The 25,916-nt window shown below is 41.9% G+C and overlaps 2 protein-coding genes across 14 annotated transcripts; one reads left to right on the top strand and one right to left on the bottom strand.

The window, feature by feature from the left end:
* Positions 1-762: 762 nt before the first annotated feature.
* Positions 763-25,916, bottom strand: LOC131103966 (peripheral plasma membrane protein CASK-like). Of its 13 annotated transcripts, none has more exons than XM_058050560.1 (29): positions 25,604-25,916; positions 23,577-23,718; positions 18,777-18,889; positions 17,426-17,531; positions 17,096-17,173; positions 16,931-17,003; positions 14,028-14,130; positions 13,765-13,940; positions 12,611-12,733; positions 12,457-12,540; positions 12,253-12,352; positions 11,264-11,281; positions 10,440-10,561; positions 9,858-10,088; positions 8,697-8,885; positions 8,473-8,551; positions 8,312-8,397; positions 7,137-7,205; positions 6,986-7,054; positions 6,807-6,842; positions 5,721-5,759; positions 5,202-5,398; positions 4,991-5,106; positions 3,630-3,710; positions 3,471-3,551; positions 3,178-3,380; positions 2,612-2,695; positions 2,421-2,447; positions 763-2,264 (listed from the first exon to the last, which is right to left on the bottom strand). In XM_058050560.1, the coding sequence occupies exons 2-29, from the start codon at positions 23,633-23,635 to the stop codon at positions 2,088-2,090; spliced, it is 2,919 nt and encodes a 972-aa protein (XP_057906543.1). In that variant the 5' UTR covers positions 23,636-23,718; positions 25,604-25,916; the 3' UTR covers positions 763-2,087. The 13 variants fall into 13 exon arrangements, with proteins under 13 accessions (XP_057906543.1, XP_057906542.1, XP_057906547.1 ...); XM_058050559.1 differs by lacking the exon at positions 25,604-25,916 and adding an exon at positions 23,795-24,905; XM_058050564.1 differs by lacking the exon at positions 25,604-25,916 and having other exon boundaries at positions 764-2,264; positions 3,630-3,695; positions 9,858-9,938; positions 10,011-10,088; positions 23,577-24,900.
* Positions 13,585-16,905, top strand: LOC131103967 (probable G-protein coupled receptor 34). Its single transcript, XM_058050574.1, has 3 exons — positions 13,585-14,567; positions 14,649-14,693; positions 15,562-16,905. Exon 3 carries the CDS (start codon positions 15,605-15,607, stop codon positions 16,769-16,771), a length of 1,167 nt encoding a protein of 388 aa, XP_057906557.1. The 5' UTR covers positions 13,585-14,567; positions 14,649-14,693; positions 15,562-15,604; the 3' UTR covers positions 16,772-16,905.

Here is a 25,916-nt window from a genome sequence, read left to right as displayed (position 1 = left end):
TGCTATTCCACAGCTTATCCAAGATAATACAGTATGGTGCATTACACGGCCCCATTCGTCATTCTCTTTGTGCGTTGAAATCTTCCTGTACCTTTTTCCAAAGAGACCATTCCAAAGTACAATGTTTCCACCTCCATGTTTGACAGTGGGTCAGTCCATCTTTGGCTAACTTCCGCCAAATAGGATTCCTTATAAATGTAATATTTTCATAGTTAAAGCCAAAACAGCTTTACATTCATATGTAAATCACAAGTTTGAACAAACTTTAAATAGCGGTGGCTCCTACTGGTTTGCGTGCCCAGATAGGAGCTTTGAGCGTTAGTGTCTTTAAAGGATTTCTGGCCATCATTGATTGCATTTAGGTTGTCGTGGGCTTGTTGTGTTGAAAGATGAACGTCTTGTGTCTGAGGCAGTGGAAAGGTACCACACGGACGACGCCATGTTTGTTTACAACACCTGTTTGAAACACATAAAAAAAGGAGTGCTTGATTTATACAGCCCAAGACACCGATAGCGCAGTACGGGTAATCGCCTCATTGGAGTGTTTCTTTTTGACATTATCGGCTGTGTGAGCAATATTTACATTTGTCAGATTTATGGGTATGACGTCTTAATTCCTCATAGCGGCCCGTTATGTGCACTCCTATTTTGAAGGTTGGACTGCTCCATTCTCCCCTCTCTCACAGTGTGTGTCACCATGGCCATCTGTGGTTCCAATGGGTCCCAATGGAAAACAGGTCTCTATACTTACACAAATTCAATTCAAGATATATATATATTTTCCTTTACAAAATGGAATAACAAAACAAAAACCGACATGTAATACACAAGCTGTTTTGGACATTTACAGAAGTCATTTATACACAACTTGATATGAGAACACTTTACATGAAGAGGCACAGAAAACCAACCACACTCTTAAAACAAAAAAATTGTGATGACAGGCAGCATTGTGCTACTTCTGGTAAAGCGCCAACATTGTTTTACACACCGAGCATCTTTTTCAACACTATTAAACACTGGCTCTTAGTAGTTCACTCAAATTTGACATACACACAATTGAAACATTTACACACAAAATGTTTTTTTTTTTGTTTTTGTTTTGTAACTCACCCTCCGAACAAGAATACTTGTCATTTGTTTTAACACGAGCGTTAAGTACCAAAAAAAAAAATCTGCTCGGACATTGGACAGGTCCAACCTACATGAAGTCCTACTCTCTTCAACTACACAGGCTTGGCTCCTCAACTAGGAGTACTAGTGTGGTGAGTAGCAGTAGTCGTACTGTAGTGGAAAACAATGGCCGTGACGGTCTGCCCAAGAGAGACTGGGGTGTGCATAGATGTTACTGACGTCTTCCCCATGCCTCACTAAGGCAGTTTATGTTCTCTTTGGGAGAACAGTCGGTGCCCCATGTGAGGAGAGGGGTACTGGCACACAAACCCAAAACTATGAGCCAACGAGATGCTGTACGCATGTTCTCCATAGTCCTTTTTGTGCAAATTCTGATGTAAACAAAGACAATCGTAGGTTGGGGGAAGGACGTGGGTGTTGACAAACCGTGCTCCTTTGAACAAAATGCTTGAATAAATAATAAGGTGGGAGAACGAAACTGCCAAGTTTCATGTGCTTTTTGTTGCTTTTTTGGAGTCCAGCCACTTGTGCCCACTGTGGCAGCTTCAAATGTGCTTCAAAGTTCAGCTGGTTTGGATGCGGTTCCACCTGCTTCAGGTCATGCTTGCTGTCGCCTTGTGAGTGTTAGCAGTCATCCATTGCTTAGAAAACAAAAAGGTACAAAATATAGAACACACCCCCGCCTAGCCTTCAACTATGTAAGACAGAACTGTATTCACTTAACTTGTTTTATCTTTTATATCATTGCAGATAGATATGTATATATGTACACATTAAGGCCTGCAAGACCGTTGAAAGATAAAAGGACCCTTCATGAAGTGGCACAGTTACGTCTTGTCTTCTTATAGCAACACTTCATTGACATAAACACAGGATTCTGATCATACGACATTCCAGGAGATTCCACCTTCTATTTGGGAGGAGCTGTGAGCTGAGCTCCTCTCCTTAGTGTGTCAGTACACCCAGGACACTGGGACCCACTGAGGGGTGTTGCACGCCAGCTCCACAGACTCCTCCAGCAGACGCAACGTGTCATCTATCTCGTTGTTAATGATGGTCTGGTCAAAGTAGTGAGCATACGTCTGCTGCAGCATCTCCGACTCTTGCTGGAGCCGCTGCAGGGAGTCGTCCTAACGAAAACACACAAACATCAAACACATCAACACATTGTGAAGATGCGAGGAGAGGGAGATGCCTGTCAGTCTCCATGCAGAGCGTAGAGTGTTTGCCAAGCTGACTGCTGACTAAAACAGTAGGACGTAGCACAACACGCACTTCATACTTACAGGCAGTTTCCGACACCACTTGGGAACCTCCAGTGCAAATGGTGCAAATGAAAAAAGGGCATGCCAAAGAAAAGACAAACATGCTTAAAGAAAAGAGTGCAGGTGACAAATCCATTAAGGAAAGACAAGATTTATAACACTAAGTTAGAGAGCACATGCACAAATATCTGGTTTTAGTAGGAGCTGTGTACCTCAGTCATGCCTGGAGTTACAGTGGGAGCCGCGATGAAGACGACAAAGGGAGCAAACTCAGCTGTCCTAAGGATCTTTAGCGCCTAAAATCGTAGAGAGACACACAGCGAGAACATTATTATGTAGAGCTAATTTCTGGTCATTGCCCTGCCTTATATTCTATTGTTTCTACATTGTTGTGGGGCCCTACATACAGGCTGTGTTCTGCGAGTAGAAAGGGGCGGCCCCAACTGACGGTTGAATACGAAGGTTGAATAAGAGTCTCTATCCAAAACAAGCACAGGTGTCTCCGCATCAGATCCCCCTGGCTTGCGTGCCTCGTAGTCCATATTTTTCAAATAGCTTTCCTGCTTTTGAATTTAGACAATTGAATACAAAATAATCTAATTATTTAATCAAATATTAGCTTTGCATGTAAACCGCATTTGTGATGCCAAAAGTTTGACCACAGGAATGGATCAATTTTCCTTACATTATTTCTTCAAGGATAATTTACTGTCAATCCAAGCTAATCAGAGGTTAAACCTTGAAGGGATTGTGTTCTAGTTCTGGGCGTGCCTTTTACCTGTGGCTCAACGTCTAGAATGGAGATCATGCCCTGAGCGTGGATCTGCCTGATCGTCTCCAGCCTGGTTCCGTACATGGCATCCTCGTGGCTGCCATACTCCAAGTAGTCATTGTTGCTGATGTCCTGCATCATCTGGTCGTGAGACACAAAGTAATAGTTCTTTCCATTTTCCTCATCCTTCTTCGGAGGCCGAGTCGTGTCTGATGGGGACATGAGGAAAGAGGTCATCTTTGGAGTTTGAGTGTCACGCAGTTGTGCTCATGCCTTTGTGATGGTAACTTTTTTCTTACGAGGGATGGGGTAGGCGAAGCGGTCGGGGTGTTTAGTGATAAGCGTGTTCTTGATATGCCTCCTGCCAACGCCATGTGCCCCTGCATCAAAGTGCAGACAGTGGTGTGAAACAACAGCTCCATCATCACCATTAATGCTGGAAGGGAGACTTAACTTACCGAGCAAAACCAGCGTTTTCCTCTTGAACGAGGGCAGTTTCACCACTTCTTCATATGTGACCAGATCTAGTTGGTCAAACACTGGCAGAGTAAAGGAGACATGCTTTAAACATCTTAAAAAGTATTCAAAAGTAATGCAAATCCTAGGCAACTGTTCGGAATGTCTGTCTGAATTAGAATTAGATTTTTACAACTTGTCTTTTCGCTGATCACAAAAAACAGTTATATGCATTCAAAGGTCAAGCAGACATTAGGGAGAGAACACAGTATAAAAGCAGTGCGGAAGAGGAAGAAAACTCAGAAGCCAGCCGTCTGGAGTTACTTACATGCAGCCAAGTCATTGGGTATGAGACAGCATGAAACATGGGCAGAGGGTGGGAGGGCAAGGGTTAATAGAACAGTCAAATAAAAGGACATAAAAATGTTGCACCCAAAGCGGTAAGTCAGTTAGTTTGTCAAGGTAACATTGATGGAGCTGAAGGTCTCAAAAGGGAAGAAGCAACATGCCACACTGGACACAATTCCAAAAGTATAACAGCATGATCTTGACAACCAATTTTAACTCTGCAACTGTTTATTTTAATTGTACCAAATGGGATTAAGTACAACTGCTAGCATGGGGTGCTCTCTAGAAGCATTACAGCAGTGGGGCCAATTGTTTTTGTTGTACACTTGAAAAAAAACATTTAGGTTTGACCCCAAAAGATGAACGAGACCAGAGTGAAAGAGTTTACATCTGGATACACAACCAAGAACATGGCACTGTTTGTTTGAATCCAACCATTTTTCATGTCAGCAAAAGTATTGAACCATGTGACTGATGGGTGTGTTTGGTTGGCCCGGTGTGGCGTATTACATGATTTATTCAATCCATCAATAGCACTGAAGTTGGACACAGACAAGAGTTCCTCAAAGAGTTGATCAGACATAAATGAAACAGTCATTGATGCACATGACACTCTGCTATGTGGATAGGCTTTGCACAACCAAGGTAATAGGACACGCCAGGACAAAAACCACACCTGTCAGTCATGTTCCAAAATTTATACCTACATTAAAAACAGGTAGGTTCAAACAAAAGCTGCTATATTCTAAGTTGTGTATCCGATCCATATGTACTCAGGCTGGTCGCACAAAGTCATGGTCAAAAATATTGTCCTGAATTTACACAGCTATGGCAAAAAAAAATAGCATTGGCCTGTTTAGCCTGGTTTTAGTCGTCTTTTGCTGTAAAACCCAAATATTTTCAGTCTACAGCAAAAACGGTGCCAACGCATCCGAAGGTCACAGTATCACCTTCAAATGGGTTTCATTCTCTCTGCTGTTTATCAGTACTGGGACATGAAAAACATGTGGCTTACCTGCGTTGTGCTTGGCCAGGTACTTGTCTTTATATTGTTTCTTCTTTTTGCCAAACCATGTGCAACTGGCCTGCTGCTCCTGTTTGGTCTTCTCCATTGCTATACATGCCACACGCCTGTGAACACCACATGGACGTGCTGGTGAGGTCTGGCTGGCTAGGCCAAATTGGAGAGTATGATGGCAACTTTGCATGTTCATGTTGTCACTCACCACTCCTGCAACTCTGGTGAAGGGATGAGGCCTGCTGTACCATTCTTAGTATTTTCTAGCTTCCCCTGCCACCAGTTGTGGTCATCCTTGGAGATAATCTGAATGATGTCACCCACCCTGAAGCGTATGCCTGCTTCTTTACAAGGTATGAGGTCATCTTTTGCCGGGTCGTACTCAAACTGAGCACGGACATAGATCTGCAGGGGACAAAGCAGTTCAGACACAACCTTTGTTAGTGGCTGCGACAATATGAGAGAGCTCGTTCAAGCTGCCCATAAGAGAGTCGAGAGGCTGCTACATCAGCAACATCTAACAAATGCACGGCCAGCAGGGGTTAAAAAGTTAATAAAAACAGAAATGTGACGGCAAAGGAAACAGAATTTGAGATATAGAATGTATCCTACCAGCTGACTGATGGGGCACACATACTGTATCACTATGGTGAGGGGAAGTGCTTTGTGACAGGGGTGGGGTGAGGCTGGATCTACTTCTACTGGGTTCCTCTAGGAGACATCTTACCTTGATGGACAATTTGTCCTTGATAGCAGGTCTGGAGATCTATGGGGTTGAGAGTATCACACACTTACACATAAATCATGCAACAGAATACGCTGTGGGACACAAACACAAGGTGTGCTGAGGGACTCACTCAACTGTATGTCTGACATGTGATATTGTCGGTAATGTGTGCATGTCACATTCCAGCATGGTTACGTTAATCATGCTGTTCACAAATGCAATACACAGTAATGCCTCGCCACTTTGGGCTTCAAGTTTTTGCGGCTTCACTCTAGCACAGTCTTTCAAACATTTATTAGTGAATCTTGCTAATTCATGGTTGAATTTGTATATATATATATATATATATATATATATATATATATATATATATATATATATATATATATATATATATATATATATACTATATATGTACTATATATGTACTATATATGTATATATGTATACATATAAACAATATAATATAATATATATCTTTTTTTCAGTATTGTACACTGGTCACTAGGTGTCAGTAATGTTACTGTAATGTACACGCACAGGAGTCTTATCTCTTATTCTGTCCACTATATTGGGTAATAGGACTGTAAAGTCTGTTATGTCAGGTCTAACATTATTAGATCATTCGACATTCGAGCATTAAATACCTGTTTAGAAGGTTATAAACAGTTTTTTTCTTTGCCCTAACTACAGAAATATTCAATTTATAAATAAGGAATCCTACTTCGTGGAAATGCACTTATGGTCGGGCCTGGGAGCAATTAACCAAAATAAAGAAGGGATTACCGGACTGAGGATCACATTTATAGGTGAAGATGTGACAGACATACTGCTGTTCATTAGGTTCCTTTACTTGTCAAGCTACTATAGCCTTCCAAACACGTATTCAAATATTCAGTGGACCCTTAAGCTGCCTCAAGCGAAGGCTCAATGTCATGAGTCCAAGATGGGAGTTTAAGAAATGTAGTACAGTGAAGGTTATGGTACATCCACATACATGCACATTAGAAGAGAGTAAGTTGGTCCTATTAGCAGTTCTTGCAGACACAAAGGTGAAAATGTTTGGAGGCCTGCTGTAAAACTCACCTGACGACCTTTGGGCTGAATTGTTGCTGGTAGATCCTATTGGAGAATCAATATGGTTTTGTAAATATACACAGATATACACAATATACACGACTTACTATTATTTATCTTCAGTTTACTTTTGTGTTCACTTACTACATTACATGAATTACGGCAGTTGACTCGGTAGGAACACTTACCAGGATGGAACTGGTGACGCTTGCATGACCATTCGCAGCCGAATGTTGAGATAAATCTGGTGACTCCTTCTGCAACACAAATTTTATCATGATTTCATTTTTTTTGTCCACATATGAAGGAGTGTAAGCAGACCAGGTATCGGTTCTATACCTCACAAGACTTGGACTGGGACCTGTAACTTGGTACAATCTTGAACGTGATGCTTCCCCTCATCTCTCTCTGTGGACATCAATGACAAACACTTCAAACGTCAATTTGACATGAAGCACTTAAGGAAAGAGCCCATTCTTTAGCCCGGTGGTTCGTGTAGCCCTTCAGATGCCTGACTGGAAGTCATGCATCCCCTTCTGCTTGCCACTTAAGTAACAAACTACACAATGAAACATCTTTGATATATTATTACATATATTATGACATCATATGAAAAATAATTATGTTTCAATTCATTCTTTCTACTGTTTTTTAGGCTACTACTCTGTGTTCTGTGTTTGCTGACTTTATTGAGTGTGACAAGCTAAAATATGGTGACAAGTTAAAAATGTCCCGAACCTCCTTCACACAACAAAGCAAGATGCATTTCACTTCCTGGTTGCTAAGGAGCGTGCACTGTATTTCAATGGCAAAAATGCCCTTCTGTCACTTTGTGGCCATTTTTTCAGCTTAAAACTGCACCAAACTTGCTCTCTTTTACTGTAGAGTTACACCATATCCTTTTTGTGGCTCTCGCGCGCAAAAAAATAACGTATAAATACGTCTTGAAATATGCCAGTTTTTACTCTATTATATTGAAAAAAAGCTAAATGACAGGACATTATTATATCTGAATGTATTAACAGCTCCAAATGAATCAATTTAAATTAAGCTAAGAAGTAGCACACCTAAACATCAATTTATGTAACTGCAACCAGGGGTTGCGTTCAAAGACATCAAGTCGTTTAAATTTAATTCACATGTTGAGTGTTTTCCAATCATACTTAAATGCAGCACATTGTTGTCCCTGCATTAAGAGTTACAAAGAGGGATGAGAATATCCACTTATTGTTTATTTAGACCTCACATACATGTATAATAAAGACGTTATGATTTTCAAAGTGTCTGTATATGCATCGTCTAGTGACAATAAGGAAGTAAAACCTAGCATATTTACATCTGTATTGGTTCATGTGTAATATCACTTGCATTGTTTTACTGATTATTCTTCATACAGCATGTTGTTGTAGACCGTGCATTTAAAAGTTTGCAGAATTTGGAGGAAGATGGAGTCAGGTTGAAAGAGTGCTAGGGGACCATGACATACCAAAAGGTAACACTTATCGCTTACTTACCAGCATTTTTTGGAGCTGTTCTACAGTTTGATTGGCAACACTGATACCATTAATCTCCCTGATTTCATCGCCGACATGTAAAGTCCCTAAGCAGAGGAGAAAAAAAATGAGCCCATATGCACAACATGATATGAGCAGATAAAATAAAAAGGGGAGCTGACCTTGTCGATGAATCATTCCACCGTGCATGATTCTGGCTACGATGCAGTGGTTGAGCTCGTTCATTTTAAGAGTAATGCCCTGTGGAAGACAAGCAGCAGGTCAGAGAGATATATTCTTTCTTGTGAAGTGACTATAGTGAGGTATCGCCAAGGTCGAAGCATGTGTTTGTCATTTTACTTTTATGATGCTATCATATCAGGCGTGTGTGCCTGCATCTGCATACCATGGCCTCGTCTGTGTTCTTCTGGAACTGCACCAGGCGAACTCTGGTAACGTTCTCAAGGTCCATTTCTCCGTTGGTGCTGTCTGGCGAGTCTCCGTTCAGGTAAGGGGAAGTCGGCGGCGGGGTCACTCTCAGCGCCTCGTCGCTGTATACTTCATGGGCCACCACATCGTGGGTCTGTAGCAGGGCCTGAGTGACACGGGAACCCGGTCACACTAAAAGCATTGAAGTCAAGCTAAAGAACAGCACATGCACCATTACAGTATGTGTGTCAGTGGAGGGATTTAAAGAGTGTGGCTTACACTAATCCTCCGAGGCCACTCATCATGTCACTGACCCATTGTATGTTTTTACAAACACGTTTACTACAGCGGCTGCTGTAGCCAAATGCTCACACGTGCCCAGAGGTACAGCAGTATGCTTGCTGCTGGCTCTTTTTAAAGCATTTAAATTTCGCCAACATGAGCATCAAAGAAAATTGTTTATGTGAAAAGAATCAACAATACATTTCTGTCAAGGAAAGCTGCCAACTACAAATCTGACCAACTCCTCTGGAGCGCTTGACAGAACTATACAGCAGGATGTGTTATGCTAGCATGCGTGAAACAAGTAGCGTGCCGGAGACCACAAGGCAATGTGGGCTAATTGGATAAAAGCAGACCAAAAGTGTGTCACAAGGGTGTACTTTCAAACAAATTTCAACATCTACTTAACTATTTGACATGGACCTTAAATGAAAAATAAATCATATCTCTGAATGCCTGGTAAACAAAGCATTAAACACTGCAGCTGAGAAAAATAGTCCACCTTCAATATGAAATCCTTGTGCCTCTATCTTCAGCCTCTGATTCAGGCAATAATATGCTTCCCAGTTGTGTTTCAGCCACGAGGCCCGTCAGATGAAAGTTCAAACAATCCATTCAACGGTAGACTTCAGTCATGACTTCTGTCTCCACGCGTTTCTAGTCCTAACCTCGATCACGCGGCTCAGGTGCTAAGCAGCTTTGTGGCCAGAAGAGTTATACGGATTCTTAACGGCACCCTACTTCTGACACAACAGCTTGTAATTACACGCATGCACGCGCACACAGAGCAAAATAATAATCAGACCTGTCAATCATATTAAAAGATGATGTATGTGTGTGTGTGTTTGTGGGTCACCATGAAGTGTGGCTGTGTTAGGATCCTCCTCAGCTCCTTCGCCTCTGCGTTGTCTGGATAACAGGAGATTGTTTCCAGTACCTGCAGAGGAAATGATAAAGCCGTGATTAATAGCGCTGATACAAAGACACACTTCATTATTTGAGAGCCTACTTCTTTGGCTCGCTGAACTCCATCACTGGAAGGATTTCGAATCTGCGGAGATGACCTGGTGTTGATTTTGTCATACAGCTGCAACACAAAAAGCAGCATATTTAAGCCACACTGATAAATGAACAAGAACCAGTATTATAATGTAGCAGATTCTGGAGGCTGTGTGGCACCAAAGGGGAGTGACATACGGTGAGGCTCATGGCTGGTGAAGCACTCAATGACTCATTTTCTGTTAAAGGGGACCTATTATGCCATTTCCACTTTTCTGAGCAATAAATGTACTTAGAATGTTGTATTCTCGTGTTAAACAATGCCAAAGTTTCAGATAATGAGGTTTGCACATTTGGAAGGGAGCCCTGAAAGAAGAAAGTAATGGTGATACGCTGACAAATAGAAAGCCATCAGCCATAGAAAGGCAAGTATACTCACATCTAACAGGGTGTGGAGATGCTGATCCTGGAATACACTGTGGAGAAAGTCCATATCTTTCTCGCTACAGTCCGTCAAAGCATGAATCTCTTCAAGACTATCCAAAACCTGCGATACTGCCCCTATGGACGCAAATGGAATTACAGTCGGTCACTGAAATATAAGCTGTACTGCACACACACTGACAAGTTCACAGAGCCATCCCTGCAAACATTTAACACTGCACAAAATGCAAACACTGATCATGACACATGTACCCACGAAAACAATTACACAACAAACAGGCAAAGAGGACAAACACCATCACAGTACAGGCAAAGTCACAACAAAACACACAAAAAGGTGCGGAAACGATTTAACCCCAAGTACCTGCTGCATCGCCCACGCATGCAGCAAAACCAGAGAAACAGTGGCAGTGGTATCAATATGGCATCAGAAGAAAGTCAGTTCACAAAGTCATAGAGTCAAGAGAATGGTTCACATTCACACAGATGGAACAATCTTCAAGCTATTATCTCATACCAGACACTATGTTTAGAATGTAATCCAAGAGCCAACTATGTTGTTCATCTTTATACTGACTTGTGTTTTTTACTCGTCATTTTTGTTATACGTTTGATTGTCCGCATGCCGAGGTGATAAACATCGTTGAAGAAAAGCACACACTTCATCGAAGCGTTTCTTAAAAGGGAAACGAGACAGAGGGAGACACAAAGGACAAGAACCTACATGAGCTAACACTAATGCAACTAAAAAGCAAGTGGCGGGAGACATGAGGATATCACACATATCACACAAGATTGGCAAGGGGGGAGAATACATACTTTCTGCAGCGAGCAGTCCTAGGAGCAGTACAGCAGAAAATATAAAGAGAGGTAGACATCAGAGAAAAGATACACAGACACAGTTTGACTTCACAAAGACAGAAAAGTTTAAAGTCTATTTAAATGAATGCAGAGGAAAGATAATAAAAAGAGCAGCAGCAGCAGAGAAGAAAACTAACAATCAGCAGAAGAGGCAAAGCCTATTAATAGGCTGGAAAGATTCTGCAATCATGCACTAAGGCGAGTAGAATGTCTGGGACAACAAGGACCCACCAAGAACCAGGAAGCCCGTCTGGATGATTCAGCAAACATTGCCTGCACTGCATGGAGGTATACATATGTGGCTACACATTCACCAAATCGGAAAATGTCTCCAGCTGATGAATCTGATTTCTTAATGAGCGTTTAACGTGAATTATAGTGAACTGAAATAAAAAATAAAATGCTAAATTTCTGTTAATTGCTTGTGTTACAGGTGTGTGTGTTTGTGTGTGTGTGCACCAGGCAGCTGCCTTATAAAAGGAAGTGAGACTTCTTGCTGAGATCGGTTGGTGAGGCTGAAATGAGATGCCACAGAAACAGGAACCTCTACCCAGACAGCCTGTGATCACTTTCTTTAGAAAGCAGTTGCCGCTTCACTTTCTACACAACAAAGACATATTTGATGACTGAGAAGGTATCGTAGCACAGAGACAGCACTAGTAAAAGTTACAACCTCCCTTTTGCCTCAGTCAAAAGTCATGTCTCCATCCTGGTGGTGTTACAATGGGCCATCACATTTTATTGGCAATGAAGGAATTGCCTTGTAAATGGGTGAAATTCAACCGACAGTATTGACAGTAATTCGCTGACAGTATGTAAATAGCACTTGTAAGGACTGTGCGTGTAAATGTTAGCCATGGAGGCCGATATGTTTTTAACTACAAAACCCAAAGAAAATGCAAATAAAATCTATATGCTCTAAAAAAATGCAATGTTAGGACATTCACCTGAGGAGGTTGGGTCTTCTGAAAAGTCATGTAGCTCCTCAGGAGGGTCTCCGTAGTAGGAATTAAACTTGTGACTTGATACAGCAGCCAGCACTGCACCCTGGCACATAGTGATGAGAGACGGCAAAGTTTGGGAAGGGATAGTTGAGATGACTGTACTCCTTTACACATTTGACAGAGACGGCTACTCGGCAAGGTGCTGACCTTGAGCTTCCTCCTTGCGTTGAATTTTCTCAGCTGTTCCACTGTTTCAGGCAGGTGGATCTTGTAGGCGTACCTGTCCCTTTCCTAGACCAGCGCAGGCAGCGTTAGCGCATGTACCAGTGACATAACTACGTCTCAAAGTATGCAGTCTTGCCTTCAGCCAAGGATGGTTGAGAGCCTCGTAAACAGTGATCCTCTCTGCAGGGTCTAGCATCAACATACGCCTCACCAGGTCTTTGGCACTCTCTGAGATGTGGGCCCATTGACGTGGGTTCATCTGTTCTCACACACAGACATAAGAATTGCCATTGGAGCTGTTGTTGGTGGCACGTTTGAAATGAAGAATACTGCAAACCTTGTCCAAAATGGTAGACAACCGTAGAATGTATAGTTTCAGTATAATGTATACAGTAGATCATATACTGTACATACAGTCAGATACAGCCACATTAAATGGCATGTCAATGTGCCTTAATGGCTATACCCTTCTTTTTCTAAAGAGATCATACAAGGTACACCTTTAGTGATTTACGGTGTAATCACAATTGTCTCAAAACGCTCAGTTTCAAAAGGTGTGGTAAAACTGCCCCTTTGTGATGTCAGAGAGGCAGACTCCCTTATATGGTTCATAGTTAGGAAGCACTTTGGGCATGTGACCAATCACAGTGGTGTGGGCATGCCCGGAGGCGGGCCATGGGAGGAATAAATTAAAACAGACCGTTTTGGCAGGAAGCACAAATCAAAGGAAATACAGCTGGAATAGGTGCAGATTCTGCAAAATCTAAAAAGTTTTCTGTTCGGGTTATTGTGTGTAGCTGCTCTATAGGAGACTACAACTCAATACAAAAGGTCGAAATATTTGCATGACCAGCACACTTTTTCTCATTATTTCTCATTTCATCATTATCATCACTACACCTCAATAATATAACATTTACGACCATGAAATGTCCATTTCACCTACGACTAACAATTTCAAAATATACATAGAATATGAGGTCCTCTGCAGGTATGGAGAACAAGGAAAAAAATTTAGCTCTGGTTCTGCTGGCCACTGATGATCAGCAAAGTGGTGAAATTGTGGAAACTAGCAACGAAACTGTCGCGATGTAAAGGGGTAAGGGTAATAGTGGCTTTACAGAAGAAACTAGACTTCCTGCTGTGACTGCATCTGCCACACATTAGTCATGCGGGGAAAATAATCACCACCATCGTCTCAGTCAGTGTGCTCTGCTCTCACAGTCGTGGGGATGCTTTCAGCTTTAAAATACACAATAATCCATCAGGGACCCACAGAAAAATACTTACCTTGTATTTGCCCTTAATGATGGCCTCAAAAAGGCGATCCTTTGTGCCGTAGAAAGGCAGGCAGCCAGACAGAAGGATGAAGAGGATAACCCCACAACCCCACACGTCCACTGGTTTGCCATATGGCTCTCTCTTGACAACTTCTGGAGCCATGAAGTGGGGAGTGCCAACACGACCTGAAAAGAGCAGCTTGGTGTGAGCTTTGAGAGGCCTTTGTAAAAGTGACAGGTCAAAGGAGAAAGAAGTTTACGATGTAAGTATACCTCCAGCAACCAGGCCGGACTCTCCAAGCTGTATTGCCACCCCAAATCCTCCTAGCTTGACTGGAGCAGAATTCTCCTTGGAAGCTAGCAGCACACAGTGAGGCTACACGCGGACAAGCACACAGGAGCACAAGAACAAATGCATTGATTTCTTACATTCAGTAATATTGCACTTTAGGTGCAGGATTTGAACAATGACAACATTTTGTTATATTTTGGTGTTATGCACCGCCATTATTTAGAATTAGAAATCAAACAGTCAATAAATTACTTAATTGGAGACGTTCTGCATTTTTTTAAGACGTTTCACAAAAATGTGACATTTACATAACAGTGTATGCAGTTATCTCCACTTTTTCAGATGGGGAGAGAGAGAGGGCGAGAGCGACAATAGAGGAGGGCACAGGCTTCAGTCACTGCAGCGAGAGTGACAAGAGGGAACTCAGGCAAACCGACTGAGACAAGTGCAACAAGAGGACAAGAGGCCAGAGTTGAGAAGTGTGCAGAACTCAGTGGGACTCTGAATGGTTGATGTGAAAGGTGCCCATAGCAACACAACTGGAGAAACGTTCTAACATTCCTCACATCACCTTTCAAAACATGTTTTTTTTTTTGTTGAAGGTTTGATGCAGGAAAGAACACTGGACTGGATGTAAAACATTGATGGTAAGAGTTTCTTTCATACAAAATTCATGTACATGTGGCTGATATTGTACTGTCATGCTTCAAGACATGTACAACTGAGTGCCTGTTTAAGTTCAACCTAGACATCACTCACATGGCCGTTAGTTCACGCTTCTGTTGTTTAAAAACATTCCCGATCCAAATACAAAACGTGAAAGTTCTAGAAATATTCATCAATAACGTAATAAGGTCATGCTTATAATAGTCAGTAAAGGCAACATCCAAAAGCTGTATAACCTAGAATTGCAGTCAACAAACTGTTTACTTCTGTTTTTTGAGTATCATAAAATATTTAACTTCTCCTTTTATCTTATTACTTAAAAAGACAGATTATTCCTTGTCTATTAATGAGGCATTAAGGCTACTTCATGATGTTATTGTTAGATCAGGTAGACATAGAACACCTATTTATCTATCCCTTCATTGTGTGATATTAAATATGTCATACATCTAATTTATTTATGCCATTACTACCATTCAAAATATATTATTCATTAGCGTACAAGGTTCTGTCAACTTTTTATATTATTATTTTATAATTTTTATTTTATATTATTATATTATTCTATTATGTATTTACTATTACTGTCTGTTTTATTTTCTCATCTACAGCATTATATTATCACTGAACAAGCTATCGACAAGCTCAAACCTAGGGCCAAATTTAAATAAGCTGTTTCTTCCTACACCTTTCCAGATGTGTTGAATTGTGCAAGATTTTATATTATACATATATTTTTTTAAATATTATTATTTTTTTAAGTGGTAACAGTAGTCAGAATAGTCGCACTGTGGACTATCACCAGGACTGCAGGAAAAACGACACCTCACAATTGTGTTTGAACTCCAGGGAATCTGGTGAATCCCGAGGACACCACCACCCATTGAACAACATGAACGACTCTTCCGCCTGGTCTCTGGAGCCCATCCTGTCACTCAATACCTCTCCTAGTCACAGTTCTGCGTTCTCACTCTCAGCCACATCTACTCAAACCTCTGCCATTCCGATCCTCTCCATGATGACTCCAAAGCAGTCTGTGTGCTCCTTTGATGATGCAGCCCTTCGTCTGCTATTACCTATTTTCTATTCCATGTTGTTCCTCCTTGGCCTAGTGGGGAACCTTTTCGCTTTGTGGGTCTTTGTTTTTATTCACAACAGGCGCAACTCTGTGCGTGTGTTTCTCATCAACTGTGCCGTGGCAGACCTAGTCCTCCTGGCTTGTCTGCCCTTCCGGATTCTCTACCACATGAACGGAAACCGCTGGCAATTGGGACATGTGGCCTGCAAGCTTGTGGGGAATCTGTTCTACATGAACATGTATATTAGCATCATACTACTGGGTCTTATCAGCCTGGACCGCTACTTGAGGTTCCAGGGGACGAGCAGAATGAGGAGAGGCTCAAGGGCGAGACAAGGGGGGTATGGATGGTCGAGGAGTTGGTTGGCATGCGGAGCATTGTGGGTCGTGTCACTAGTCGCGCTGGTTCCGATGATTGCTACAGCGGAGGACAAAGAGGACAACGACAAATGCTTCCAATTCAAGCAGCGGGATATCGCAAGGGGGAAAGCCTACTTTAATGTCGTGTTGGTGGCATTGTTCTGGCTCGTCTTCCTCATGCTCATAGCGTCCTACGCAAAGATCGCATGCCGTTTAATAAAGGTGTCACGTGACAGGCCGGAACTTCCAAATGCACAAAGATACGAACGTACTGCCAAAAAATCCTTCTTTGTCCTCTTCCTGTTCACTCTTTGCTTCGCTCCTTACCATACCTTCCGGCCCTTCTACATTCTGTCTCAGCTCGATTCCACAATGCCGTGTGACAAGTTGAAACTGGTAGACAGCATCAACGAGGTCATGCTGTTATTCTCAGCCTTCAACAGCTGTTTGGACCCTGTTATGTACTTTCTTTTGTCTGGCTCAGTGCGCAAAACAGCCCTCCATACCCTTAAACACCAACTTGGGAGCCGGATTTCCTATCTCAACGAAGCCACGTCCAACAGCTCAACAACAGAGTTCCGTAGGCCTTCAGTGCCTTTGACTTTACCAAGTGTAGAATGAGTTGCGGCCCCAATATGAACATATCAATCAATTTAATGTACATTTACTGAAAAAGTGTCCTTGTTGAGCTGAGAAACCAAGAGTACTGTACATCGATTGTAATGACAAGTGCCTGCTGTGTCAATCAATAAACATTCTGGACTGTTCATGTAGTCTCACCTTGACGTCACGGTGAATCACGTTGTTGTCATGACAGTAGCGAAGTGCCTCCAAAATCTGCCGCATGTAGTGGCTGTGTGAAAAAATGATACCAATAAAAGTTATAGCATAGATAAGAATAGATTTGTACTGACGATGTAAAAGTGGAAATAATGTGCCTCTTACCTGGCCACAGCCTCACTGTAAACAAACCCAGCATCGGCTCTCTTCACAATTTCAAAACAGAGGTCAGCTCCATCCATACTACAAGTGAGATGAATGATTTAGGTTTTAATCGATGATTGATGGCAAACTATTAAGAGCACAGATCAATTATGCATCAAAACAACCTCTATCAGACAGCACTTTCACCAGTCATAAAAAATGAAATACAAATATGAAACAATTGATACTGAAACAATTCACAAAATAATCCAAGAAATTACAATTATTTATTGTTTTTCATATTCATTTCCTTCCGCAACAATTTATCATGAGGGTGGTGCTGATGCTTACAATTCAAAGACCATGTACAGCATGCCATCAGAGCTGTACGTCTCCAGCAGCTCCACGATGTGAGCATGTTTCAGCATGTGACAGATGCTGGCTTCCCGCTTCAGATCTGACAAATGAGACAGGAAATGAGCCTGCGTTAGCAATGCTGCATCATTACAGTCATTAAGTGCTTTTAGGTTAAGCGGCACAATACTGTGGACATTGACAAAGCAAATGGATGACTTTTAATGCTAAAGTACACATTCAGAATGGTTATGCAAAGCTAAAGCATTTAATAAAGTCTAATGATGTAAATGATCCAAATTAATGCAATTCAGTGTGACAACATAACACCAGATGATAGGAAGAGATATTTATGCTTATTTATGAAACCTCTTGATTTAATGTTGAGGCAAACTATGCTATTTAAACCAGGGGCGCTATTCGGGGGGGAAACTTTGGACGATTTGAAGGGTTCCTGATTTTTTTATTTATTTTTTATTAACAGGGCCCACAATTCCTGATTTGAACCACTAGAGGGTATCAAATTACACGTACTTACCTCATATTCACAGAGGATGGAGGAGAAAAGGTGAACATATGAAACATTATGGATGGAACACTATTAAAATCACTTAAAAAAACAAGTCTCTCTTCATTATGTCCTAAAGAGTGATACTGTTACAAACCTTTTCTTTGCTTGCTACATTATACAAAAGCAAAACATGGGGGAGACTTATCCGTCAGTCCAGTGATTTAGGCGTAGTGCCAGGCCAGGGTCATTATGCAACTGGGCAAAACAATGCCGCCTCTCCAACAGACGTTCCCATTTTCTGTCTCCCCTTTAAACTTGTCCTCATTCTTGAAGACAATGTGGTCCAGTGTCCATGCAAGGACCGGGTGGCTAGAGGGTGCCACAGAGTTTAAGAGAACCCAAATCTCCAAATTCCATCAAGGGTTGCTCATACAAACGTACAAATGAAATGAGACGAAGGCCCACCCCCACCCCATGTTTGGCACTTTTCTATTCATACTCACATACAAGCAGTCTCAGAAGCATCACAATAACCTACAATTGTGGGATATTTGTGTTGATTTCAGACTTAATCAGTGCTCAAACACTGACTGTTCATCTTCGCTCACAGTTACCATTTCTCCTCTTGGGGCTCATTTCCTTCTCTTGCTGTTACTGGCTGCCGAGCTAATCCCTGACGGAGCCATCACAGATGGTACATGACAAGCACCAACACTCTCACTAGCACACATTCACAAATCTATGATCATGGTCATGCTCCAGGGTGTGACGAAGCAAAAAAAAACCACGGTTTACATACTGTACAAACACGGCTACAATATCTGCATCCTTTCTCACCTTCAGTGCTGAGGCCAGGGCTGGAGGTGAAACTGGCCACATCGACAATCTTTACAGCAAACTGCTGGCCTGTGTCCCTGTTGATGCAGCGCCTCACCACGCTGAAGGGTCCCCTGTAAAACACACACAGACACGGTTAACCAGACACCTATGTATTTGTGTTTATATGCAGTCATGGCACATGTACTCGTGATGATATGCTAACAGCCATGTGGTAGGTTGGCACATGGAAGCGTCTCCATGCTGATGCCAAGGGCAATTACAGAGCAGTGGTATACTGCACAGCTGTAAAGACTAAAATAAAAACATTATTATAGAGACATGAGCTAGGGAGACCTATAACCAATGGTTACATTGCAAAGGAGGTGGTGGATATTGTAAAGTTGTGCTTCCCAGCATAACTGTGTTGCAGCTGACATATAAAGCGGAACTGCGTCCGGCTAATAGCCATTGATTCTTAGAAAGTTATTGACTACCAAACTACAGTGTAGTTGTGATAGACATGTGTGCGTGCCCCTTATAACACACATGGGCGAATAAAACCGGGCCCCATGTACTGTAAGTGTGCCCTAATTGTAAAGATTATGTACAAGTCATTGTTGGGAGTGCCCCGATCCGATAATCAGCCAAAAAACAATATCGGACTAAATCAGGATACATCTATCGATATTGGCACTCCAATACAAGCAGTCCATTCCAGACTAAGCACCAGCGCTTTTATCCAGCAGTAGCACTTCTATTCAGTATGCAGAACCCACACCATCACAACTACAACATGTGCTCGCGTCTTTAGCAAGGAGCAGCCGTGTGGTTGTTTTTCCATTAAAGCCCCAAAAAGAAGTTGCAGCTGAGTGCAAGACTTGTCATGCACCGGTCTGTCCGCAAAAGACTGCATTACTATTTCTCTCTCAACCACGAAAACAAGAAACAAACCTGGAAATCTGTGGATGATCTGACAACCATACAAACATATTCCCACATGTGTTCAAGTGCTATGGCAGATGTGTTTCCCATTGCATGAAGGTTGAACAATGAGGCTATAAGCAAGAAAAGATTGACAGAAGATGCAAATATCCCCGCCATATCCAATATATAACAATAAAAGTCAATACCGCCATCAAGAAATTAACTGCCTAATTTCATGCTTCAGTCCCATTTGGAATCCTGCTTTTCACTGCTGGAAAAGGCATTGAGACTCAATTCACAAATGGGACAGCAGAGTACAAGCAGAGGGGGGATGGGCTATGACTTTCCGTGGTTTGATCAATATGTAATGTTTTGAATCGTACAACAGAACTGGCATCTAGTCGTGCCCTTAGGGTATTACAGGAATCAAAAAGGCAAGTGTAACCAAGAAAGTGTTTCTGAGACAGTGAAGAGGCCGCATGTCATGCAGACATTACCACAGCTGTGGGCTCATACAAAACACCCACACATACCGCTCACATCCGGACAACAGCAGCCCTCAAACACTTGTTTGAATTGAATGAATCGTTACAGGAGGTCCCTTTTCTACTCGTTAGCCCGCAAATCAAAGGCTGGATGGTTTTTTTTCTTGCAAACAGCTGTGCTGGACATGGGGATGCTTTTGTTTAAAGTCCTATCATCTTATGACATCCTATTTTTCTGGCCTCAACAGATGGAACATGTGCAAATGCAGACTCAATGTGAGGAGGACGGAACTCATCCTTGCTTTCAGCAGCATTTTGCTCATTGTCACTGTAGATACTGTATAGTCTAACTCAGCGCTGTGTGCTCACACTTTTGGATAGCCAAATTATAAAGCATCATTGCCAACAAAGACACCTACACTTTCAACGCTTCATAAATGTTACTACTGCCATTTCTTTGTGTCAACCAAACACAATTATTCCGGTCCACGGCAGGATTCCAACTGCAACCCTCTGTTTTGTAAACTGACGGCGGGCACCAATGTCATCGATTTGTCCAAATTGCTAATCCCGATATGCTTGTGATGGAATGAGAATCCTCAAAAACCAAACAAAGATAAAAACCATGCCACGGGTCTAATGGTGCTGAAGACAAAGAACAACTTAATTACTTCTGCCAACATATCAACCCAACTATAATTGCTCCAACACAATGCTGAGATAGCAGCATTATGTTGCTACACTGTGCTTTACTTATGTTGCATTAAAACATCTGGTGTTGTCTTTCATTGCAGTTTAACGTTTTCACAAGACAACATGACACATAACATGCTCGATCGGCCATTGTGAAAGTAAGGCCAGCGCAATTAGATAAGAATTTTGGATTGACAGACGTTTATCAGAATTTTGGATTGATTCCTGCAGGCTTGACCACTGCATTGCTATACTGAACACAAGAGACAAAGACCTGGAAGAGAGAAGCAAAAAGGCAGCCTGCTAATTTCATAATAATAATAATAATAGAAGAACCGAGCATCAAAGAAATTAGGAATTTCCATTGACTCGGGTCTTCAGTGGCCTTGCTATCGACAAGTGGTGAGGGAACTGACTGAAGTTTAAAACAAAATCTGGAGACGGCAGAGTGCTGCTGTCATTGCCTTCCGACATTATTTATATCCTCAGCCTCAGGGCCATCCCACTCCCTACTCTGCTCATCTCCATTGATCTGGCCAGAGACTGCCTTTCCCTCACGCATCTGGACTCAGGAAAAATGATCCCTCCTTTCTTCCTGCAACACATCCCTAGACACCAGGACTCACCACACTGATCCATCAACTGCAATCTCCAAAAAAATGACAGGAATGGACATACAGGATTTCACAGACTTTTCTGCACCTTACTTCTTTACAAGAGCCTCAAGATACCCCAACCCACTCTTGCCTCCTCTTATCCAACTCCATGGATGAGTCAGTTAGTGAAACTGCAGGGCAATTTTCCAGGTCATTAATTAGAGACCAAGGAAAGCAAAATCTTAGAATACTTAGGATGTCCAGCTTCTGAGCTACAAGGTGTGTCCGACAATGAGTGTGCCTCCTTGGGCAGGAAAGGTTGGTGGAGCACCAGTGGTGCCTACTCTTTGAGTTTATACATGGTAAGTCAGGGGTCTCCAGCCACTAGCTCCTAAACACTTTTGAATTAGCTCTCCAAAGACTTTATGCATTTCTTAACTCCTATTCCCTAGTCAGGAAATACTTTGGGAATGTGACCAATCACAGCAAGTGGCTGTGTACAGAGGCGGGCCATGGGTGGAATAAATTAAAACACACCGTTTTGGCAGGAAGCACAAATCCAAGGAAATACAGCTGGAATAGGTGCACATTATGGAAGATCTAGACAGTTTTCTGTGTGGGTTATTGTGTGTAGCTGCCCGATAGGAGACCACAACTCAATACAAAGGGCTGAAATACGAGTCCCTTTAAAAGGACAGGAATTATACTTGCTAGTAGCAGTCACTCGCAAAAGTCGTTGGTCTAATAGTATATTTTCCGTTAGGCATTGCACAACTCTCACGCCGTTTTAATGTGTGTTTAAATGACATCTGCTTTGGTTCTTGTGGTTATGGTGCTCCTACATAAATCCCCATTGTGGTGGATTGCTTGGACTATTTAAATACAAACTTTCAGCAAGTCAGTGAATTATTTTTCATTGATGGATTACATGTCAATGTCTAGGCTGTTATACCATATATGGGTGTTTCGGTCTTACATCATTAACTGTATGATGAACAATATTGGTTGTATTACAACACAATTACCCTGGCATCTAAATTGCATTCAAAACAAAACAGGACCAAACGTCACATAAATAATAAAAGGTTTGACTGTACAAACAATTAAATGAACAAGTAAACAAATACCTTTATTTTTAAGTTAAATAAAACTGCACTAGTTTCTATGGAAAATAATATTCAATAACAACAATTAAATTAGTATCACTTTGAAAGAAAAGCTGCAACAGTGCATCCTCTTAACGTTTCTTGTTATTGTTGCAGCTAACATTGGGATTTGCTTGCATTTTTGACACACAATTCCTCTTTTTGTTTACCTTGGAGTAAAATCGCTGCATTACAAGTACTTCTTTACAACTCTCCGGTCGGTGAACGATGTTTTTGTTTTGCTGCAATATTCATACAATCCTTAGTGAACATTCATTTGCATGTTGCTGTGCTGTAAATGAATGTGTTACGACTCTCATATATTTTTCATAGTGGGCTCTAAAGCTATGTTATTATCTGCCCTCTCACATCAGACTTCGGTGGATACTTCCCCTCGAATCCAATAGAGTTTCAGAGCATTTGATGATGGCTGCTTGATTGTGTGTCTCCCTGTATTTTCCCTATAGGTTCATGTGAGTATTGTTTAGAAAATTGTATTTAGAAATTATAAGTATATTACCTGTTAATCAAGATTTTTTTTTATTGTGAGTCCCTACAATTAATCATCAGTCCATCACTAATGTCCCAATGAATCACTCAAGGAAATCGGGCCTCGCCAACTACCACCACACAGGATCAAAGTACTGTGGTGTTTTGTTTTGGCACCTTGCAGCTGATGTTTTGAAAACCAATTTGTCATGTCACTGTTGTTTTCTTGTGTCTCCTTTGACAAGTGCCACCCTAAAAGCAAGGTAAACATTGAAATCATGTGTCACTGGACCTTAGATGTGCAGCCACATGATTCTGGTGCATTTTCTATACGGGTTGGGTATAAAGTGGATGTCAGACATAGTGATGTCACTCAGCATAGTAAGATTCCAGACTCAAGAAGCCAAAGTGAAAGTGCACTGTTGTGGTGGAAGGAATAACATGCATGAGTTACAAACCACAATATGGACATGTGTCGGTACTCACTTGCCAATCACTTCACACAGTTCGTAGACATCCTCGAAAAGCACGTCGTCGTCCGCCATGGTTTAAAGGTAAAGGAGGATGCTCTCTGCAGAGATACGGTTAAGGGTGTCCACGGGCTCGTTGTATGACAGATCGTTGACACCTGGAAATGTGTACGTCTCAATTACGATGAAAACAAGTGCAGCGGTCACTTAAGAGTCCAAGTTCGACCGCCCCACCTTCTCTGGTGCTTATATCCCGGCGAGCGGGCTTGCTAGCTCGCTAGTGGGCTAACTGAACAGTAACCGCAGACCAGACCGCAGGGGGTGGAGATTTTTCTCCTTTGCGGGCAAACAATTGCAAGATTCGGGTCGGCATTATTAATGCAAAGTATTTGGCATCTGCGAAGTCTTCCAGTCCATACCGAGGAGCAAAGCTTCACCTCACGCTAGTAGTGTTATCGAAAACGTCTGACTTTCTGGGTTATTGGGCTAGCTGACGCCAGAATGGCCGGTTGGCTCCTGTGTTGATTGCGCCGTGTACGCCTAGTACCTCAGACGGCTTAACCCACCATACCGTCTCTTATGTATAGATAATCCAGCCTTGTCGAACTCGGATGGAAGATCTCCACGTTCATGTCAATGACAACGCCGTCGGGTACGCCTTGTGAGCGCTGAAATTGTATCCAACACCCAGAACGTTACATCCACCGCTAGTCGGATGCTGGTCCCTCCGAGTTCCACAAATCTGTCCGCCAGGAAGCTGATGAGCCAAAATGGCATCCCCTGAACTGATCCATATTTAATGTTTTACTAGCGTTAGAGCCAAGATGGCGTTCACATGGCGTCTGAATTCCAGGCAACGGTTCCAGCCAGCGTCATTAGTTCTGCGCATGCGCGGACATTCCTGCAGCTCCCTAGCTTACGTCACCTCTTCCCCATCGCGTCTAAATAGCGTTTGTAAAATACAGCATATAACCAAACGTCTGTCAGTAACAACATTGTTTTGATGAACAAAGACTGTCGCCCTTTTTAATAATCCTCAGTCACACGTTATATCATTGGACTATCCTGACAACGATATCTTAATTCCCATGGGTCCAAAGGGAGGTTCCTCAGAGAAAAAATGTGGGGGAAATGTTGCGGTAGCATATTACACAGTAATTATACATATTGCACATTATTCAACATCAAGCCAGGTATACATGGCTTATAGCAAATATGCCAGCCTTTTCTCAAGTTCACGAGTCTGAAATATAAGGGTAGTTGAATCGTACAGTATGAATCTTCATTTATAAAGTAGGGGAAGAAGCTTATCTGCATGATGTCGCTGTATTCCCTCTGCTCGCGTCCACGGGTGATTTTATTTACACTAGTCTTGGGCGTATCGACAATGTCGACACCAAGGTTAGTCTGTATCGGATCAATACTAGGTTGATCAAATCGATTGTTTTTCTACGCTGTTCTACGTCTATTTTCACAAATAACTGTGGGTGCGACTGTTATGTTTACATTGTTACATTGTTGACATTGTCATATGTATATATTATTATATTGATTACAAATGGAGGGAATAAGACTTATTCCCTCAATTAAATAGGTCAATATACATTGTTTTGTTTTGTTGTATTGATATTCTAATCATGATCAACAAACTAAAGATGAAATCACTCCGTTATCTTGAAAAAGTTCAAGGCAAAAGTATCAGTATGGTCAGTAAATACGAGTGTTTACTAGTTATCGCAGCGACACCTACATTTCCAGTATCACCCAGCTTTAGTGTACACCCGCCAGTACTAATTGGCAATTTGATTGGCTTCTGATGTGGTCATCAATGCAGCATAAACGTCCTCCGAGATCTGATCTGCAAATCGTGAGCGTTATATTTTACATCGAGATAGAAATGTGTATGTGGCACGTGGATGAATGAAATGTCAAAAAAGCGATGGACCGCCAGTGTCTTTGGCATGCAGAAGAGATCTTGGAGGTTTATGCAATATAGTATTTGCAAAGCCGTAGGGAACTGCCTATAACTGCAGTTGTTCATACTTAATTGTGTCATAGGTTGCCCTCTCGATAGTCATTGCAGCCTGGCCATGCAAGGATGATTCCCCCCATCTGTGGTCCCTTCTCAGTTTTTCTTTTTCTCTGATGGGTTTTGAGTTGTTCCTTGTCCGGATGGGGGTTCAGATCATACGATATCGTCTATCATCTACTGTTGTCTTTTGTTGCCAGCTTGTTAAGCCCTTTGAGACTGTTTTGTGATCAGGGGATGTATAAATAAACTTGACTTGACTTGAGCTAAATCCCTCTTGCCAACACGACGTAATCGACAACGTTTCAGATTTATTTCGCAAATGTA

This window comes from Doryrhamphus excisus, chromosome 16 (assembly GCF_030265055.1).
Source record: "Doryrhamphus excisus isolate RoL2022-K1 chromosome 16, RoL_Dexc_1.0, whole genome shotgun sequence".
Lineage (NCBI taxonomy): Eukaryota > Metazoa > Chordata > Actinopteri > Syngnathiformes > Syngnathidae > Doryrhamphus > Doryrhamphus excisus.
Note: the sequence above shows the minus strand (reverse complement) of the source record. Positions and strands in the feature narration are given on the sequence as shown.

Excerpts from the sequence above, each read along its gene's own strand:
- LOC131103967 (XM_058050574.1), top strand. The coding sequence starts at position 15,605 with ATGAACGACTCTTCCGCCTGGTCTCTGGAGCCCATCCTGTCACTCAAT.
- LOC131103966 (XM_058050560.1), bottom strand. The coding sequence starts at position 23,635 with ATGGCGGACGACGACGTGCTTTTCGAGGATGTCTACGAACTGTGTGAA. Across the intron at positions 12,734-13,764 it reads TCATTAAGGGCAAATACAAG|ATGAACCCACGTCAATGGGC; the intron begins GTAAGTATTTTT and ends GTGTGAGAACAG. Across the intron at positions 8,886-9,857 it reads TAACACAGCCACACTTCATG|GCCCTGCTACAGACCCACGA; the intron begins GTGACCCACAAA and ends CGTGTCACTCAG.